This window comes from Hipposideros armiger, unplaced genomic scaffold, assembly GCF_001890085.2.
Source record: "Hipposideros armiger isolate ML-2016 unplaced genomic scaffold, ASM189008v1 scaffold_235, whole genome shotgun sequence".
Taxonomy (NCBI): domain Eukaryota; kingdom Metazoa; phylum Chordata; class Mammalia; order Chiroptera; family Hipposideridae; genus Hipposideros; species Hipposideros armiger.
Window position 1 is genome coordinate 2,318,049 of NW_017731585.1, and position 21,127 is coordinate 2,339,175.

The following is a 21,127-nucleotide window of genomic DNA, read 5'->3' on the forward strand; positions in this document are numbered from 1 at the left end:
CACAAATAACAAAATGGCAATAACTATGCACCTATCAATAATCACGTTAAATGTAAATGGATTAAATGTTCTAATCAAAAGACATAGGGTGGCTGAATGGATAAGAAAGCAAGACCCTTGCATATGCTGTATACAAGAGAAACACCTCAGATCAAAAGACACATACAGGCTGAAAGTAAAATATTTCATGCAAATGGAACTGAGAAAAAAGCTGGAGTAGTGATACTCATATCAGATAAAATGGACTTTAATTGAAGAATATAATAAAGGACAAAAAAGGGTACTTCATAATAATAAAGGGATCGATCCAACAAGAGGACATACCCTAGTAAACATCTATGCACCCAACATAAGAGCTCCTAAATATATAAAACGGATTTTGACAGACATAAAGACAGAGATCAACAGTAACACTATCCTAGTAGGGGACTTCAATGCCCAGTTGTCACCAATGGAGATCCTCCAGACAAATCAATGTGGAAATAGCAACCTTAAATGACACATTAGACCAGCTGGATTTAACTGATATTTTCAGAGCATTTCACCACAAAGCAACAGAATATACATTCTTCTCAAGTGCACATGGAACACTTTCCAAGATAGACCACATGTTAGGCCACAAGACAAGTCTTCAATAAATTTAAGATTGAAATCATACCAAGCGTCTTCTCCAACCACAATGCTATGAAACTAGAAATCAATTGCAAGAAGAAATCTGGAAAGCACACAAATACATGGAGGCTGATAACATGCTACTAAATAGCAAGTGGGTAAAAAATGAGATCAAGCAGGAAATCAAAGATACCTCAAGACAAATGAAAATGAAAACACCACAACCCAAAATCTCTGGGATGCAGTGAAAGCAGTCCTAAGAGGGAAGTTCATAGCAGTGCAGGCCTACCTAAACAAACAAGAAAAATCTCAAGTCAAGAGGTTATCCTTACACCTCAGGGAACTGGAAAAAGAACAGCAAAATAAGCCCAAAGGGAGTACAAGGGAGGAGATAATAAAGACCAGAGAGGAAATAAATGAAATAGAGATGAGAAAAACACTACAAAAGATCAACAAAACCAAGAGCTGGTTTTTTTGAGAAGATAAACAGAATTGACAAACCTTTAGCTAGACTCATCAAAAAAAAAAAGAGAGAACTCAAATTAGCAAAATCAGGAATGAAAGAGACAAAGTGACGACACCACAGAAATAGAAAAAATTTTAAGAAATTACTATGAGCAATTATATGCCTACAAATTTGACAATCTGGAAGAAATGGATAATTTTCTAGAAGCATACAACCTTCCAAAGCTAACTCAAGAAGAAACATAAAATCTGAATAGAATGATTACTACCAAGGAAATTGAGTCAGTAATCAACAAGCTCCCGACAAACAAAAGCCCTGGACCAGATGATTTTACAAGTGAATTTTACCAAACATTCAAAAAAGAATTATCACCTATTCTTCTCAAACTATTCCAAAAAATACAAAAGGAGGGAAGGCTCCCAAACTCTTTCTATGAAGCCACTATCACCCTGATTCCAAAACCAGACAAAGACAGTACAGAAAAGGAAAACTACAGGCCGATATCCCTGATGAACATAGATGCAAAATCCATAACAAATATTAGCAAACAGAATTCAGCAATATATTAAGAAGATAATACACCATGATCAAGAGGGTTTCATCCCTAGTACGCAAGGTTGGTTCAATATCCGCCAATCAATTAATGTGATACACCACATCAACAAAATGAAGTATAAAAATCATATGGTCATATCAATAGATGCAGAAAAAGCATTTGACAAAATACAGCAGCCATTGATGATAAAAACTCTTAGCAAAGTGGGAATAGAGGGATCATATCTCAACACAATAAAGGCCATATACGATAAACCCACAGCGAACACCATACTCAATGGGGAAAAGCTAAAACCATTCCCCTTAAGATCAGGAACAAGACAAGGCTGTCCACTTTCTCCACTTTTATTCAACATAGTTCTGGAAGTTCTAACCACAGCAATCAGACAAGAAAAAGAAATAAAAGGCATCCAAATAGGTAAGGAGGAAGTAAAATTGTCATTATATCCAGATGACATGATACTATATATAGAGGACCCCAAAGACTCCATCAAAAAACTATTGGAACTGATAGAATTCAGTAAGGTAGGAGGATACAAAATTAATATTCAGAAATCAGTTGCATTTGTATATACCAATAATAAACTATCAGAAGGAGAAATTAAGAAAACAGTTCCATTTACAATTGCTTCAAGGACTATAAAATACTTAGGAATAAATTTAACCAAAGAAATAAAAGACCTGTCCTGAGAAAATTATGAGACACTGAAGAAAGACATAAAAGAAGATACAAATAAATGGAAACACCTACCATGCTCATGGAAAGAAAGAATTAACATAGTTAAAATGTCCATACTGCCTAAAGCAGTATATTGATTCAATGCAATTCCTATCAAACTACCAAGGGCATTTTTCACAGAAATAGAAAGTATAATCCTAAAATTTATATGGAACCAAAAAAGACCCCGAATATCCATAGCAATCCTGATAAATAAGAACAAAGTTGAGGGTTTCATGGTACCAGACATCAAAACATACTACAAGGCTACAGTAATCAAATCAGTATGGGACTGGCATAAAAACAGGCACATAGATCAATTGGAACAGGATAGAGAGCCCAGAAATAAATCCATGCATATACGAACAGTTAGTCTATGACAATGGAAGCAAGAATTTACATTGGGGTAAAGATAGTCTATTTAATAAATGTTGCTGGGAAAATTGGACTGACACATGCAAAAAAATGAAACTGGACCATCTCCTTATGCCATACACAAGAAAAAATTCAAAATGGATTAAAGACTTAAATGTAAGACCTGAAACCATAAAACTCTTAGATGAAAATATAGGGAGTAAATTTGCAGAAATTACCCTGAGCAACATATTTATTGTTACATCCCCGCAGGCAAGGGAAATTAAAAAAAAAAATGAACATAGGGATCAAACTTAGAAGTTTTTTCACAACAAAGGAAACCATCAATAAAACAAAAAGAAATCCTACTGAATAGGAGAAGATATTTATCAATGATATATCTGATAAGGGGTTAATATCCAAAAGTTATTAAACACTCATGCAACTCAATGCCAAAACAACAAACAACCCAATTAAAATATGGGCAGAGGATATGAAGAGACATTTCTCTAAAGAGGACATACAGATGGCCAGCGGCATATGAAAAAATGTTCAACCTCACTAATCATTAGGGAAATGCAAATAAAATCCACAATGAGATACAACCTTACCCCGATCAGAATGGCTATCATCAATAAATCAATAAACAAGTGCTGGTGATGTTGTGGGGAAAAGGGAACCCTGGTGCACTGTTGGTGGGATTGCAGATTGGTGCAGCCACTATGGAAATCAGCATGGAAGTATCTCAAAAAACTGAAAATGGAACTACCTTAGGACACAGCAATTTCACTCATAGGTATTTATCCAGAAAATCCCAAGACACTAATTCGAAAAAATATATGCACCCCTATGTTCATTACAGTGCTATTTACAATAGCCAAGACTTGGAAACAATCAAAATGCCCTTCAGTAGATGACTGGATTAAGAAACTGTGGTACATTTACACAATGGAGTATTACTCAGCTATAAAGAAGAAGAAAATCGTACCATTTGCAATGATATGGATGGACCTAGAGAACATTATGCTAAGTGAAATAAGTCAGTCAGAGAAAGACAAATACCATATGAAGTCACTTATATGTGGAATGTAAAGAACTAAATAAACGTGTAATATAAATAGAAATAGTCTCAAAGACACAGAGGAAAAACTGATGATTGCTAGACGGGACAGAGGTAGAGATAAGGGAGAAGCGGAAGGGACGAAACAACATAAACTGGTAACTACAATATTGCCTCAGGGATAGAAAAGATAGTTTGGGGAATATAATCAATAATGTTGTAAATATCTTTTAGGGGGCCAGATGGACTCATGTCTTGTAAGGGAGATGAACTTCATAGATGGTGTAGAGGCCTGACCACTGCACTGTACATCTGAAGCTGCCATTGAATAATATTATATGTCAACTATAATTTAATACATATATAGTCATGGGATGTGGAGTATAGTGTGGGAATGGAGTCAATGGAATTGTAATAGATATGTATAATATCGGGGGTCGGGGGACAGTGGATGGAGGGAGGGGGGTTGTCACTTTGTGAGGGGTGAAAAGGATAACTATTGCATTGTTTTGTACACCCGAAACTAATAATAATTTTAAAAAATAATTTTAAAAAAACAATATAGTCAGTGCTGCAGGATATTAATGGATTTTACATGGAAAGATGGGGTGGGGGATGCTCTGTGGTCTCATGAACTAGGATATACCTTTGCTTCCCAACCTTATTTAGCAACTTTAAAGGTAAAAGATGTCAACAGAGGTGTCTACCAATTTCCTGATGATCACTGAACAACACAGCAAATGGATATTGACCACACGTTAGTGCTGGTAAGTCCTTGGCCATAACCTTTGAACATTGACATAAATCACCGAAAATAGTTAATGTTTTCTAAAGCACTGACAAGACTAATTTGGTACCATCCTTACCCGCATTCCGAACTGAGCCTTTTAGAAGCGTGACTATGGTTTCCAGCATCACACAGGTCAGTTCTCTTTCTGGATCCTGAGCACCGAGAATGGACTCTTTGTTTCCTGCCATATTTAAGCAATAAAAAAATATTTTTAAGTGCACCTGGTATGATCCCAAATCTCTGATTCTATTAGTTTTCTGTCCCCTTAAGGAAAGGTGAAGATAATGCTTCTATTATAAGAGAGTGTGCATCCAAAATCGTAACAGGTAACTCTACTATCTCTTAGAGCCATGGTTTTCCAACTTGAGCACCTCAAAATCCCTTAGAGGGTTTGTTGTTAAAATCCAGAAGCTAGGCCCCTTCTCCAGTTTCTAACTTAGGAGGTCTTGATTGAGGTCCTATAATGGCATTTTTAACAAGTTTCCAGATAATGTTGATGGGCAGGTCTGAGGAAAACTCTTGGAGAACCAGTATTCTACATAACCCCTAAAGCCCTGCCTTCTTGACTTTCCTTTGAACCCTTGTACAGTTTGCCATTCATTCCGGGGAGGGATGACTGCCAGCTCGCACCAGAGGCATGGAGATACCTGAGAGATTCTGGAGTACGTAGTGTCTCCATTAGATCCATGAGGGCAAACCAGGCCTGTGTGTTCTCCACTGAATCCCCAGTGCCATAAAGTGCCTGACAAGAGGGAAGTTCAATACATATTTGGGGAATGAATGAATGAATGAATGAATGAAGAGTTTATTAGCCAGGAGACAAAGTATCTAAGAAACAACAATAAACTGTTAATAGAAGGCGCAAAGTAAGATTGGATACATCAGCTCACAAAAAATAAAAGTTTGAATTCTGGGAATGGTCATAGGTCTGGGATTGGGTTTAAGAGTAATTCAATGTTAGTCTTCTAGAAAGCAATATACAGCTAAGGAAACACTGAAACATTAAACAAAAAGACTGGGGCCGGCCGAGTGTTGTGTTAGTTAAGAGCTGGCTTGGGACACCAGAGGGCCCCGGTTCAGATCCCACATATGAGGGCCAGTGACACTGCCCTCTACAGCTAAGATGCTGAACAACAGCTCAACCTGGAGCTGGGCTGCCCTGAGTCGCCGGCGACTGCGTAGGCTGCAGCCCCTGTGGCAGTGGGTTGCCATGGGCTACCGTGTGTAGCCAGCAGCCAGCGTGAGTGGCCAACAGCCACAGTGAGCAGCCATTCAGAAGCCGGTGACTGATCTGCCTCAGCCGGGAAGAGCGCAATGATGGTGCTAACTTGGGCCAGTGAAGCAACGTCCTCTACAACTACATTGAAGAACAAAATGACAGCATCTTGTCTGTTCCCCTTCCCCCAATTCCCCAGCAGTGTTCCCATCCCCCCAATTCCCCAATTAAAAAAAATATTTAAACAAAAAGACTGTACAAAGGGCACTAGAAAGAAACACATACAAAAGACTCTCCAAGGCCTGGCTTGGGGCCCAGATATGCTAAGATGGTAGTGCCTTATGGTCAGCTCTGACACTCCCAGGGAGGCATGTGTCCTTCCTAGACTCCAAAGGTGTGTGAGAGCTCCTCCTCCCATGTGTAATTCAGTCTTCCATGAGGTAGCACAGGGCCTATAGGGGTAAGATGACTAACATTCCTTGAGCACCTATTATGTGCCAAACAGAGCAATAGGTCCTTTTTAGATATTTCCTCATTGAATTCTTACAACAGCTCTATGGTATATATTATTACTTCCATTTTACAGAAAAGAGGCTCATTGAGGTAAAGCAACTTGCTAAGGATCACTCAGCTCGTAAGCAACACAGCCAGGATTCGAGCACAGGGCTGGCTGGTCCCAATGCTCACACTCTCTCCCTCAGCTTCTTCCTCTCAGAGAGGCCCAAGAAGCCGAAAGACTGATGACTTCAGCTTGAGCCCGTCCCTCCCAGCAAGTATAGTGGGAGGAGAAGAGGCTGAAAGGTGAAGAGAGGTAAGTGGCTAAATTCCTGTGTCCCACTGCCCTTCAGGCTGAAATCCCAGAGGAGCAGGTGTGGACAGATTAAGGGAAAGCCAGGAAGAACTGAAAGGAGTTTTCACACTTTGATTCCTATTTGAAAGTTGGTAGAGGTGGAGATTACAGAGAACCACATAGAGTGGCCCCAGCAGGTTATGTGCATGGGGCGTGGTCAGGCAGTGAGAGAGCCCAGGCCAGCACTCCTGAGTGCACTCTGGCCTGGACAGAGGGACCCTGAAGTCCCATGGGGGAGAAGAGGCTGCTATTGAGAGTCCAGAGTGTAGGGACTGAGGCAGGGGGGAGGAGTCAAGGAACCATTTGTGTACAGCCCAGCATGGTACACACAAGAGAGCGAGCTGGGCAGCAATGACTCCGCTCCAAGTGGGACACCATCAGGACCAACTGTACCGAGTAAGCAGCTGTATCCCAGCTGACCCAGAGAGATCCCCACCAGAGCCCCAAGTCTCCCTGATCTCTCTTTTCCCTTTGCATTACTGAGGACCTGTCCTTCCCCCTGCTATCTCTCCACCTGAATACTCAGACAATATCTAGTGCAAAAGACCTCTGAAAGCTGAGAATTCATCAGGCCTGAGTTAGCCCCATGACTGTGTTTAAAGTTATCCCCACCCCACTCATCTCTTCATGGGGAAGATCAGGCCAGTTATAGAAAATAAGGAGGCTGCTGCTCTATGAAGTCATGTGTCCCAGGGATACCTTCCCTTACCCTCATGGCACCAGGTAACATTGGCACACTCACTTTCTCTGTTATGTTAATGGGTGGCAGGGCAGGCATGCAGACCAGGCCCAGCTAACGCTGACCCCAGTCTGTTCCCCTCCTGCCTCCGAAGCTCTGACATACCTGACTTCCTCAGGATCTTGGCCCGCCTCCTCAGCTGGGCTAGCAGCAGGCCCAGGAGCCCCGAGTCCCGGAAGATGTCTGTGAAGAGAGGGTCTGCCCCAGCTATCCTGAGGATACTCTGCAGGGCCGCAAGGGTGCAGAGTGGCTCTGAGCTCTCCTTGATCAGGCGCTGCACCTTTCCCAGGATCTCATGGGGCACATAACGCAGCTCAAACACCAGGGCCTCCAGCAACTGGAAGAAGTGCATCTGCACTTGGGCTGGCTTCAGGGGCACCATCTCCACAAACTGCGAGATGGGCTGCAGGGTCCACTCCAGCAGGAAGAAGTTGCGGGCGTTCCAGGCCCACATGGTCCTGATGGCCAATAAGACTTTCGTGCATAGGACAGAGTCTCTGGCTTTGTGGAAAACATTCTGCAGGACTTGGAAGGCCTGAAGATTCTTAACAGTTACCCCTAAAAATGAAAAAAGGAACAATCCTACAAGTCATTTCTCCAGCCTATGCCTAGAAATACATGATTGCATTAGCATTAGGAAGTACCATTTAAAGTTTCTATTTTCTAGCTCCTGTCGGTAAATTTCAACCAGAAGTCCAGAAATCTAACTGTCCAGAGTGTAAGACTATAGCTTCATTGTCCAACATGTGGTGGCTAATTGAGCATTCAAAATTTCACTCTGAACTGCAATGTCCCATGAGTGTAAAAACGCACACCAGACTTCTAAGATATAGGACAAAGAAAATAATACAAAACAAAAATGTCATTAACAATTATTTGTACTAACCACATGTTGAGATGGTAATATTTTCGATATATTGGGTCAAGTAAAATATATTATGAAAAATAATTAAGCTGTCTCTTCTTTTTTTAAAAGAAATATGGCTAATAAAACATTTAAAATTAGGTAAATTGGCTCACATTATATTTCCATTGGGCAGCACTGGGCTGGAGGATTGGTTTCAATCAATTAAAATTGGATTATATTAAAGATAACTAAGCAAAGTCAGTTTCATTTCTAAACAAGCCATTAAATAAAGACATCTTTCAAACCCACCCCTCCTCCTATGTCTCCATATTGAAAGTTAAGCCTCTTGCCCAGGAGACAGTTCATCTGAGAACTCCCTGCCTTCAGCCCTCTCTGCCTCAGACACCAGAGATGTTTCTGGAACTTCTCTCTGATCCAGGCACTTCCTTGTGAGCCTGCTGGAGTCCCATCCAATGGCTCTTCCTAAACTGACCCCAAGCTCTGCAGCCCCCACACTATGGTCTGCGAAATCTCTGTGCTCGTTTCCCCAGACTCACTTAAGTGTTTCCAGCCACCATTTCTTTCCCCAGGCTGTACTTTCTGGCTTTAAACTCCTTCCCTTTCCTTTCTACCTGGACAACCCATGCTTAACCTTGAAACTTCGCCCTCTGTACAGGGTTTCCTGGCTGTCACAGACATCTGCCTGGTGTCACCACTGTGCCTCATGCATTTATCAGTCAGTTATCAAGCAGGTTATGGTTCTGTGTATGTGTGACAGTCTCTACCGAGATTTTGTAGGGAGTGGACACCTGGCCTGTTCATGCTGGTACTCAGCATGGGGCAAAGTGTCTGCTATACAGAAAGCACCAGTGCATGCTGATTGAGTTCATCAATCAATCAATCAGTCAGTCAGTCAATATCTCAAAGTACAGAGGAGACATTGACTCTGAGCCTGGGTTGTTTCCGGGCCATCAGTCCTCATTATATAAGCAAATGTCACAGAGTAAGTCACACCAGAAGTAGCGGTGGAGATCAGAGGTTCCCTCTATTATTTGTCTTTGCTTTTATTAAGCAAACATTTCCTCTAAGCCCCACCCAAGACACCTAGAAAAACCTATAAAGGAGAGATTTTAAATCCACTGTGTATCTGACACATGCCAAGTGTTTGTTTCATTACCAAGAATCAGGAAAGACTTGTGTAGCCTTGTCAGGCTAAACATCAGTGGCTGCCAGGCACTCAGAGACACAAGATGACCCACCAGAAGCCTCGTGATGAAACTTGAAGCCTTCCAGCTGAGGGTAAGTGACACTGTCAAACACGTTCAGCTCTGAACTCCCACAGGTTGTCAGCCACACCACCAGCCCGAGGAGCTCCTCCAGGTGAGGGTCTGCTTCGTTCTGGGTCAGCCCGTCATACCTGCAGGGACAGATGAGTCCAGTTCTCTGAACTTCTTAGATAGAGCAGCCACATTTGCTCATGATGTTCCTCACTGGGATGCAGAGGTGACACAGACTGAGGTGCTGGAGAAGATCCCAAAGGTCTGCACCAAGTCAGCACCAAGAGGTAAAGGGAGTGTCTGGGTAAAAGTCACTCTGTTTGCAAAGGTCAGCCTTAGATCTAAATGTGCGATCAGAATACAGAAAAACATGGGAAGAGCAACAGCATCTGCTCACAAGAAAGCTGCTTTCTGTGGCTGACCCCCCAAAAGACACGTGCCTCGGGCACCAGCAGGGCAGGAGCACCTCACAAACGAGAGATTTGGCATTTCCAAAGAGCAACCAAAGGAACATCATGGGAAATAATGACCTTATTCAACTTCCTCATGCTTATTTTAAGGTTGAGTATTGTTTTTGTTTTTAGCTACTTATATGTCGGTGGACTACCTTGCTCTTCTTGTGGGGAAGGGTACTCAAGTCTTATTCCAGCTCTGCCATGTCAATAGTTATTTGCAGTGTGACTTCAGTTAAGGCAGAAAGGGGAACCAATCCACTGCAACAGTCTTTCCTGACACTCCCTGGAACAGGCCCATTTCCCATCTCCCACAAGAAGTCTGGGGCAAAGCAGCCACCCATTTAACCAAAAAAATGTTCAAGGACTATTATGGCATAGACCTCCCTGGTAGCAAAGGCCAGTTGGAAGTTTGGAAAATCAAGGAATTTCTTTGATTTCCACCTCTTGGCATATCCAATCCCTGGACCCAACCCGAGGTGATATGGCAACTCAGAGTGGAGGAATAGCCTGATCCAGCTGAATGGTGTCCTCATTTGCTTTCCCCAGGGGTCAAATATTTGAGGGAGAGTAGTTTAACTGGGGATTGATCCCAAAATACCAGCAAGGGAGAGGCTCTGTGAGACAGAGAAGGGAAGGAAGTCAGTACGGAGCCTTATCAAGCAAGTGCCTCATCGGAAAACTGGAGATTAATCCTCCTGAGGATGCTAGGAGGCAGAGTAGAGCTGCCCCAACCCCCACCTCCCCCCACCACCACCACCAAAGGGCAGCTTTGCCCGGTGTTTATCCATCAGCTTCTGCCAGCCATTGGTTGAGGGCTGCTCCTGGGAGTTGCTGATTCCTTGGTAGCTCCCAAGCATATAGGCAGAGCTGGTTATAGCAGTCCCAAGAAGCCCTCCAACACAGCGCAGGTTCTGAGAGGTGTCTGTCAGGCTGGTGGGCATGTAAGTGGTGCATACCACCATGGGGACTTGGTGAAATTATTGTCACAATTACTCACTGGTTCTCTAAGGAAGTGACCCCCAAGCCCACTGCCATTAAATTACATTTGCAATAAGTCTCTCTGGCCATGCTCTGCAGAGATTCGTATTCCAGAAGACCCTCTCAGAAGCCTCAATATCTGTCTTTCTCCAAAGCACCCCAAATGATTCTGAGGACCTGGGTTTAGCAGTTCTCCCCTACAAAGCACAGCCACTTACCGGAGTAACACTTTGAGGAGCAGGGGATAGCCCTCCCCGATCTCAAACTCCAGGAGCAGAGCAGGGGAGACAGAGTAGGAGTCCTTCACGAAGCCCAAGACCAGGTTCACAACCTCGCTCACCTCGGGGGCAGGGAGAGAGGCTGCAAGCCTGGAGAGGTTCTGCAGGGAGATCTTGATACAATCCATGGCTGTGGGAAGAAAACAGCACTGTTTGCTCAGAAGCAACAGCTTTTCTCCCAGTCATCCTCCACCCCCACCCCCACCCCACCTTACCCGTCTAAACTGTGCATCAAAATGTGAATGTAAATTAATCCAAAACATGTTTCTTCTAGCTCTTGGATCAAGAAGACTCCTCAGGAAATGCCATCCTGAGAGCCATGCTGGGCAGACCCAGGTGGAGAGCAGGCGAAACAAAGAGGAAGGAAGCCTCTTAGCCCTCCACTCCTAATTCCCAGCACATAGAAGGGTCCAGGGCCACTAGGTAATGAGATGCAAGACCCCAGACCGGAGCACTGTGGAAGGCCTTAAGGAAAGAGCACCAGACAGGAGCAGAAATTAGCCTGATGAAAAGTGCAGGGGAGGATATGAATATGTGAGAATGTGAGGGGCAAAAGGATGGTGGGTCTCGGCTATGAAAGAATTGGGGTTTTGGAGCCCAGAAGTGTGGGCCACAATGCAGGGGGAGGAAAACGGGGCGGCTCCTTTGGGGCCTGGCCATGTTGGTTACCCCAGAGCCATGGAAAGCCAGGGAAGATTTGAGTCAGAAGAGAGATGTCACTGGATTTGCATTTTGATTGATCACTGGTTTTAGGGCTCTTTCATTGGGAGAAGTCTCTTTTGAGTGCTGAGAAAGTCAGGAAAAGTGCCTGCTGAGAACTTAAATAGCACATGCTCAACCCCTCAGCTGTGAGGCCTCAGATGCACCAGAAAGTCTGCATGCTGCGAGGGAGGGGGGAGCCCCCAGAGCTGAGGGCTTGGCAGGTAACCACCAGATCAGCCCTTCCTTTCTGACCTTCTCCTCAGCCTAGATGCCCACAGACTACCCATTCCCCTAAGAGGGTACCGTGCTCCAGGTGGCAGACTCCCCACTGAGGCAGAATTTTTCTTCTCCAGTTAAGAATAACAATACAGTAAGGGACCCTCACACCAGCGCATGGAGCCTTTTCTCAGGGGTCTCCAATCTAGGCTTGGTTGGTAAGCTTTTCAGGCCCGGCTCAGCCCTGGGCCATAACCATCAGGCCTTGACCTCACTGGGAGCTTTGAATGCCTAAACCAGGGCTGCTGTTTCATCCCAGATTCAGTTACAGCAAGAGGGGGGCGTGTTGAGCTCTTCCAGCTGTCACTGGATGATGTCCTCTGATACAGGAGTCCCAGGAAGAAGACAGGCCACAGGGCAACTATTTGTGGACAAGCAGGTCACATTGGCAGTTTCTGAGCCACTCCTCAAAAGACCCCATACCTTGGGGTCAGCCCAACAGATGGACAGCTGTGCTCCCAAGAGCCACTTTAACTGGTGGAGCTCAGGAAATACCACATGGTGGGTGAGGAGGGCAGCTGAAGTGAGTCTCTGTCAAAGTGTTGCCCTTGGAGGTATCCTTGCGGAGCTTCCCTCCTGGCCCTGTGATGGGCCGGGTGCTGAAAGGAGGCCAATACACTTTGCCGAGATTCTATGAGCCAAGGTGGTGTCCGTGCTTTCCAATGCTGTCTGGGTTCTCAGGAGGAGACAGACAATGCTACAGGAGCCCCTGATCCTGCTAAGGGAATTGAGTCCCTCAGTGCCATGCCTTGATCACACCAGGTGATAATGCTGTGACACTGACGTCTATGGGGCTTCCACGATGTGCCAGGAGCTATCCAAGCACTTCAAATATGTAAATTCACCGAAGCATCACAACAATCCAATGAGATTAGCAGGATTATTATCCCCATTTTACAGACGAAAGAACTGAGGCACCTAAGCAGATAAGTGTCCAAGTTCACTCAACTATGAGGGCAGAGCTGGAGTCACACCCCGGCTGTCTAGTTCCAGCATCTATGGCCTTAACCCCTATACATGCTGCCCAGAGCTGAACCTAAGGCATTGGAATCGGGCACCTCCAGGCTTAAAATTTGATTCTCTTCTTCGATAGCTGGAACCTTGGCAAATTTTGCAGCAACTCCTAATCTCTGTTTTCCCCATTACAAAATAGTATTAATCATTAATATCTATCTCAATGAAAAAAATGAGATAACATACAAACGGACCCAACACAGTGTCTGCTGGACCGTATGTAGACAGTAAATAAGTACCCCTTTATCTCCCTCCTTCAGTGGAGCATCAAAATAAACAATAAAAGCACTTTCATTAACGGACCCAAGCAATATAGGGTCATCTACTGGGCATAGATGGATATCAGTGAAAACCTTGTTTGTCCATCTCTTATTTTGGTCCTAGAAATCTATTGTGATGCTGCAAGAGCATCCCAGAGTCTTATTGTAGAAAGTGGGCCCATAGCCCACCCCAGGCCCCTGGGGACATACCCTGCAGGTATTGTATGATGCTGAGGTTCTGGGCCTTGGAGATGGCCCTCAGCACACAGAAGGTGGGCTCCTTCCAAAAGCAGCAGCTGTGCTCCCGGAGACAGGTTGTGGCAATCATTAAAGACTGGAGTTCATTCCCTGAGAGAAGTCTCTCCAGCCCCTGAGACTCACTGCAAATGTTGACCAACATCTGAAATAAATAAATAAATAAATAAATAAGTTAATTAATTAATTAATTAATTAAAATGGAAAGAAGGGAGGGAGGGAGAGGAGAGAGAGAGAGAGAGAGAGAGAGAGAGAGAGAGAGAAAGAAAGAAAGAAAGAAAGAAAGAAAGAAAGAAAGAAAGAAAGAAAGAAAGAAAGAAAGAAAGAAAGAAAGAGAGAAAGAAAGAGAGAAAGCCAAAAAGACTGGTTAGAAAGCCTCCTTCCTGCAATGGACTTGTTCCCTACTTTTCTAGAGCACTGATGGGCATGTGTCAGCACAAAGGATGGGGTTGTGTGTGGTCACCCTCTGCCCCAGACCAGCATGGTCAACAATGCCACCTAGAAAAAGATGACGGGACTTGCGGCTTCAGTTACAGCTCATAATCCTTATAGAGACAGTTGTTATCCTTTCGAAGTCAGAATAACAAAGAAGTTTTTTACTTAGAGAGGTGTCGTTTTATATCAACCATTAAAGGATAGAATTAACAGGAACCAATGCTATGTAAAAAGCAGACATATTTCTGTAGCACTCAAACCCCACTTCTCCATAAGACCATGGGCACTGTCCTATAACCTCCAAACTGGGGCCTTTGTTCCTGCCAGTTCAGTCCCCATGGACTTCCAACACCATCTATCTACTTGAGGTGAATCATACATGCAGAGCTCTTCAGGGACTCAACCTGCCTCTTCGAGCATGAGCTCTCGCCAATCCAACTGGACCTTTTTCCAGTTCAGCAAATAGGAAAGTTCCCTCCACCCGAGTCCATTAGCCCCTGCAGCACAGTGATAGAGTCCAAGCTGGGCAGCCCTGAGGCTGGCTACAGACCCCTGACTATTGATGTGGCCATGCCACCCTCCGCTTGGACAACCATTTCTGCTCCTCATCCCTCTCCTCCCTCCATCGCACCTCCACCCCAACCTTCAGCTCGGGTTCAACGTCATCTCCTCAGAACAGCCTTCTTTATGCCCGACTATAAATCAGGTCCCCTGTGCTCATTTCCCAGCACACCTTGACATTTCCTTCAGAGCACTTAAAAAATCAGACACTGCTTACTTATTCATGTGACTCTTCCCCCATTTGGCTTCTGCATCTTCTCTCTGTCACTTGTACGAGAGAGAGGACTGTGGTTGCTGCAGGAACCATCGGTCTAGCATAGAGCCAGACCCAGTAGGAAAGATTTTTGCAGAATGAAATAAGGAAAACCCTGAGGAATGCAGACATGGTCTGTCACTGTGGGTTGTAGTTTGTCTATCCATGGAGAAAACTGTTCAGACTGGGCTGCACTCACTCCCTGCACATAAAACCATACAATAAAGATTTGTTAATGTGCCTAGTACTACATCCTGGCCACCCTTGAAATATGACTACATACAGGCAAATGAGGCCTAAGTTTCCAACAAATGCAGCTTAGGGAATAACCTACCATAAGTGGAATCCACCAGAACTTGTGAAATACTCTCCAGTAATGATGATTCCAGCTTGAGAATTAATCTAAAGTGGGTGCCAAGGGCTGGCCGAGTGGCTCATTTGGTTAAGAGCTCGCTCAAGAGTGTGAGCTCTGAGCAACAGTGGTTCGAGCCCTGGCCCAAGCTGAGCTGCTGCTGAGCTACCAACAGGTGGCAGGATGGCTCAGCTAAAAAAAAAAAAATTAAAAAAATAAAATAAAATAAAATGAGTGTCAATGTGGATATTCAATGGACAGCTGCATTTGAAAATTCACAAATGGTCCTAAGTACCTGCTCTGTGTGAGACACTGCCCAGGCCCTGGACGCACAAACATGAGTAAGACACACAGTCCTCCTCTCCCTCCCCCACCCCCACACACAGGCAGAAGTAGTTTTCTGGAAATTGCAGCCTCCAGAAGCCGGGAAAGCAGAACTTGTCAGTGAGGGGGCAGGGGAAGGAGGTGAGAAGTTATGTTAAAGGCCACTGCTGGCCATCAGAGAGCACAGGAGAGATGGGGAATGATGAAAGGAAATCACATTGGGTGCTCAGTGGCCTGAGATGGCTTCTGAGAGGCAGGAAGGAGGTAACATCACTGAGTGGCTAAAAACCTGACTGGGAGTGGACTTGGCACCCAGATTCCCAGGGTTCCCACCCCAGCCCCCACTCACTACCTCTGTGACCCTGGGCTCATGTTTATTCACTGCACCTTAGTTTTTATAGAATCAGAACAATACTACACACATCTGGGGATGAAACAGGGGGCTCTCGGAGGTGATAGAGACGGGACCATGGTACAAGGGTGGGTACAGAGCACATAATGAGAAAACATTGGCTACAGTTATGTAAGTGGGGTTAGCATGTTTGTTCTCAGAAGGGAAGTGGCCGGAAGCAGGAGGTTCCAGATGCTGGGGAGGGTGGGCAGGACCTGGGAACGCAGACTGGAGACAGAGCTGGGACCAAGGGAAGAGCAGGGGCACACCTTTCTCGGGGAGAACAAGGGGAATATGGATACACAGATACAATGAGATAGAAAGACAAGAAGAAAATCCATTTTTCAAATGCACAGGATTCCCGGCATTTGTGCTTCACAGGGACAGAGCGGGGAGCTAGGCCCTTGAGGAGAACAGAGGAGCTTCAGAATTAGGGCTGAAGGAAGGAGAGCATCACCGAGAAGCAGAGCACAGTCTTGGCCCAGGGGAGTCCAGCCGTCCTCTCACTCACCTGCATGAACATCCTCTGAACTTGAATATCGTTCTCAAGAAACTCATCCTTTTCCAGAGGAAAGACAAAGAAGAGGTAAAGACATTGCAGGAGCAGGGCTGGGAGTCCAGATTCTGCAATTCTGCCCAGTGTCTCCTGCAAGGGAACAGCAAACATCACGTGACCTGTGGCCACAGAGCCAGCATAGCACTGCTCCAGACCCCAAATCATGCTATTGGCTTGTGTGGTTTTTATAGCAGGGAGGAATGGAGGTAAGTCACGTCCTCTCGCTGGGCAACACACTCTCCAGTAAGAACAGAGACAATCATAGGACCCACCTAGGGCAGCTGTGAGATGAAGTTTATATAAACTGTGCTCTACAAACATATACATTATATCCTTTTCTTTTTAAAGCATGGTTCTCTGGGGAGGGTTTAATAACTTTTTTATTTTTTAAATATTGTTGATATAGAATATTATATTAGTTTCAGGTGTAAAACATAGAGATTAGACATTTATATAACTTACAAAGTGATCACCCTGATAAATCTAGTACCCATCTGACATCATATAAAGTTATTACAGTATAATTGATTATATTCCTTATTATACTTTACATCCCCATGACTATTTTGTAACAACCAATTTGTACTTCTTAATCCCTTCATCTTTTTCACTCTCTCCTCCAATGCCACTCCCAGCTGGCAACCATCAAAATGTCGTCTGTATTTGGGTCTGTTTCTGTTTTGTTTGTTTATTTTGTTCTTTAGATTCCATATATAAGTGAAATCATATGGCATTTCTCTTTGTCTGTCTGATTTACTCCACTCAGCACAATACCCTCTAGGTCCATCCATGTTGTCGCAAATGGTAAGATTTCATTCTTTTTTATGGCCAAGTAATATTCTATTGTATATATGTACCACCTCTTCTTTATTCATTCATCCATTGATGGACACCCAGGTTGCCTTCATATCTTGGCTACTGTAAATAATGCTGCAATGAACATATGGATGCACATGTCCCTTCAAAGTAGTGTTTTAGATAAATACCCAAAAGTGGGACTACTGGATCTTTCTCTGTCTCTTGGTATAGCCTTTGTTTCAAAATCTATTTTGTCTTGCATAAGTATTGCTTTTTTTCATTCCCATTTTCATGAAATATCTTTTTCCATCCCTTTACTTTAGGTCTGTGTATGCCTTTCAATCTGAAGTGAGTCTCTTGTAGGCAGCATGTGTAAGGGTCTTGTTTTCTTATCCATTCAGCCACCCTATGTCTTTTGATTGGAGCATTTAATCCATTTACATTTAAAGTAATTGTTGACAGATATGTTGCTATTGCATTATTATTATTATTATTATTATTATTATTATTATTATTATTCAAGAAGTCCCTCTAACATTTCTTTTAATACTACTTTAACTTTTTCTTGTCTGGGAAGCTCTTTATCTGTTCTTCAATTCTAAATGATAGCTTTTCTGGGTAGAGTAACCTTGGTTATAGTAATGCTTGCTTTTCATCACTTAGAATATTTTGTGCCAATCCCTTCTTTTTTTTTTTTTAAAGATTTTTATTGGGGAATTGGGGGATGGGAACAGTGCTGGGGAATTGGGGGAAGGGGAACAGACAAGTTGCTGTCGTTTTGTTCTTCAATCTAGTTGTGGAGGATGTTGCTTCACTGGCCCAAGTTAGCACCATCATTGCGCTCTTCCCGGTTGAGGCAGATCAGTCGCCGGCTTCTGGACAGCCGCTCACTGCGGCTGCTGGCCGCTCACGCTGCTGCTGGCTACACACGGTAGCCCATGGCAACCCACTGCCACAGGGAGTGCAGCCTACGCCGTCGCCGGCGACTCATGGCAGCCCAGCTCCAGGTTGAGCTGTTGTTCAGCATCTTAGCTGTGGAGGGCAGTGTCACTGGCCCTCATATGTGGGATCCGAACCGGGGCCCTTTGGCATCCCAAGCGAGTTCTTAACCATCGCGCCACTCGGCCGGCCCTGTGCCAATCCCTTCTGGTCTGCAAAGTTTCTGTTGAGAAGTCAGCTGACAGTCTTATGGGAGCTCCCTTGTAGGTAACTACCTGCTTTTCCCGTGCTACTTTTAAGATTCTTTCTTTGTCTTTAACCTTTGGCATTTTCATTATGATGTGTCTTTGTGTGGGCCACTTTGGTTTCATCCTGTTTGGGATTCTCTGCGTTTCCTGGACTTGTATGTCTATTTCCTTTGCCAGGTTAGGGAAGTTTGCCATCATTATTTTTTCAAATAGGTTTTCAATTCTTTGCTCCCTCTCTTCTCTTCTGATACCCCTATGATGCAAATGTTAGTATGCTTGATGTTGTCCTAGAAGCCTCTTAAACTTTTTTCTTTTTACTGTTCTGATTGGGTGTTTTCTGATACCTTACTTTCTAAATTGCTGATTCAATCCTCTGCTTCATCTAGTCCACTGTTGATTCCCTCTGTGTATTCTACATTTCAGTTGTTGTATTATTCATTTCTTACTTGTTCTTTTTTGTTTTGTTTCTCTATTTTTATGTTTCTTATCTTTTTGTTGAAGTTCTCTCTGAGATAACTGAGCATCTTTATAATCACTGTTTTCAACTCTGCATCTGGTAGATTGCTTGTCTCCATTTTTGTTTAGTTCTTTTAGTGGAGCTTTGCTCTGTTCTTTCATTTGGGAATGTTTCTTTGTCTCCCCATTTTGGCAGTCTTCCTGTGTTTTCTCTGTATTAGGTAGGGCTGCTGTGTCTCTCAGTCTTAGTAAAGTAGCCTTATGTAGTAGGTGTCCTGTGGGGCCCAGGGCCTCAGTCTCCCTGGTCACCAGAGCTGAGTGTTCCAGGTGTGTCCCTTGTGTGAGTTGTGTGTGCCCTCCTGTTGTAGTTGATCCTTGGTTGCTGTTTGTACATCAGTGGGAGGAATTGACCCTCAGGCTCCTTGGTTGTAAGGGCTGGCCATGACTACACTGGAGAAATTCTTGTGCAGGGGCTGGCTATATGGAGCAGGATTCACTTTAGCAGGGCTCTGGTGCCTGTCCAGTATGCCCTTTGGGTGTGTCACACAAGAAAGCAACTGGATGGTTCTCCAGTTGGGTCCAAAGCCAGCCACCAAGGGTGCTAGTCCCAGGGTCTTCTGGGAGAGGCCCTGCAACAAGCCAAGTTCAGCCACAGCCTGTGCCTTCCTTGGGGCCACATGGAATGAGCCACAAAGTAATCTGCAGATGCCAGCCACCAATGCTGGGTTTGAAGCTGCCTGGGAGAGGCCAAGCCATGACCCAAGACTGACTGCTGCTAGTACTGAGCTTGGTGCTGCTCACAAAGAGGTATGGGGCACACTGAGGCCAGATACTGCTTGTTTGGGTTTTGTGAACCTTTGGAAGATTTTAGGAAAGTCTACAGCATGAACCAAGGCAGGCCGTTTAGATGGAAAAGCCACTGGAAGTGGCTTGGGTGTGTCCTAAAGTTGGGTCAGGTGGGGTCTTGCTGTCACCAGGGCAGGGTGAGAAGTGTTAGCCAGGTTGATGAAGATGCAGATATGGCACCAGCCTGTATCTGCATGACAGGAGTGGGGAGGACTCAAAAAACATAAATAATAGCTACTGCCAGTACTTCTGTCTGGAGGAAATCTTCTTCTCTACCCCTCTTCCTGAAGCCAGCCAATTCAGTTCCTTCCCATGTGTCCCTGGAACCTTTCAAGCTACTGCCACAGAGCTTGCGCTCAGAGGAAGTTAGTCCGTCAGTGGGCACTGAGGCATTATTGTCCCCAGAGCTAAAATTAGCAACACAACAGAGTCACAGAGAGGTAAAGCAATTTGCCCAAGGTAATGTATAACTTGTCAACTGAAAAAGCAGGATTTGAACCAGAATTTCAGACTCCGAAGTCCATGTTCTACATCAGAAGGGGAGTGAGGGAGGAGAAATGAGAAATCAGTGTCATGGACAGAAAGACACACTTGACATGTGCCCTGTGTTGGGACACCCCTGTACACACAGATGAGAAGTGGCCAGGGAAGGGCCCACTAAACCTGGAACTTACTGAGTCTGTCCCCGTGAGCACAAACACTGACTTCAGGAGCAGGTAGCCATCCTGATCCGCATCTCCCTTCCACCGCAGCAGCTGCCCGGCTGCAGCCCGTGCTTGTTCTGGTAACAACACAGAAAGAGGAGAAAGTGTCACCAGCAGGATGGTACAGTGACTTGCCCACCCAGCTTCACCCCCACTTGAGCTCCTATCCCCATGAGATGCACCTTAGAATCTTTAGGGACTTGTACCTCTTGCCTTTCTCACAATGTTACCTGAACCTACATTAAACATTCCACACTCTGCCATATTAATCTTCTCAGAGTATAGCCTTTATCACACCACCATCCCTGTTCAACAACCATCAATGGCTCCCTATTGCCAAATAATAAGAATAAGTCTTCCTACAATCCAGAGTCTTCACCCCTCTTCCTGCATCACACAGCCCTTATATCACAGGGATTCCTGCAATCTGCACCATGCTCAAGTTATTTCTTCCCCCTGGAATTCCTTCCATAGCCAAGCCTTCAGGGATCAGCTCTATGAGTAGAAGGATGCAAGTAAGCACACGCTGCAACAAAAAATGTGCTTTCGCCTCTGTGTCCTT

General features: G+C 44.5%; 1 protein-coding gene across 3 annotated transcripts in view; it reads right to left on the reverse strand.

The window, feature by feature from the left end:
- The window catches only part of WDFY4 (WDFY family member 4), a 323,059-nt gene that overhangs the window by 271,382 nt on the left and 30,550 nt on the right, over nt 1-21,127 (reverse strand). For all 3 annotated transcript variants that reach the window (XM_019655081.1, XM_019655082.1, XM_019655080.1), the window contains exons 4-10: nt 20,536-20,642; nt 16,530-16,664; nt 13,658-13,847; nt 11,136-11,325; nt 9,467-9,624; nt 7,466-7,918; nt 4,632-4,736 (exon numbers count right to left, since the gene is read on the reverse strand). In XM_019655081.1, coding sequence (XP_019510626.1) covers nt 4,632-4,736; nt 7,466-7,918; nt 9,467-9,624; nt 11,136-11,325; nt 13,658-13,847; nt 16,530-16,664; nt 20,536-20,642 — 1,338 coding nt within the window. The remainder of the gene's footprint in view (nt 1-4,631; nt 4,737-7,465; nt 7,919-9,466; nt 9,625-11,135; nt 11,326-13,657; nt 13,848-16,529; nt 16,665-20,535; nt 20,643-21,127) is intronic.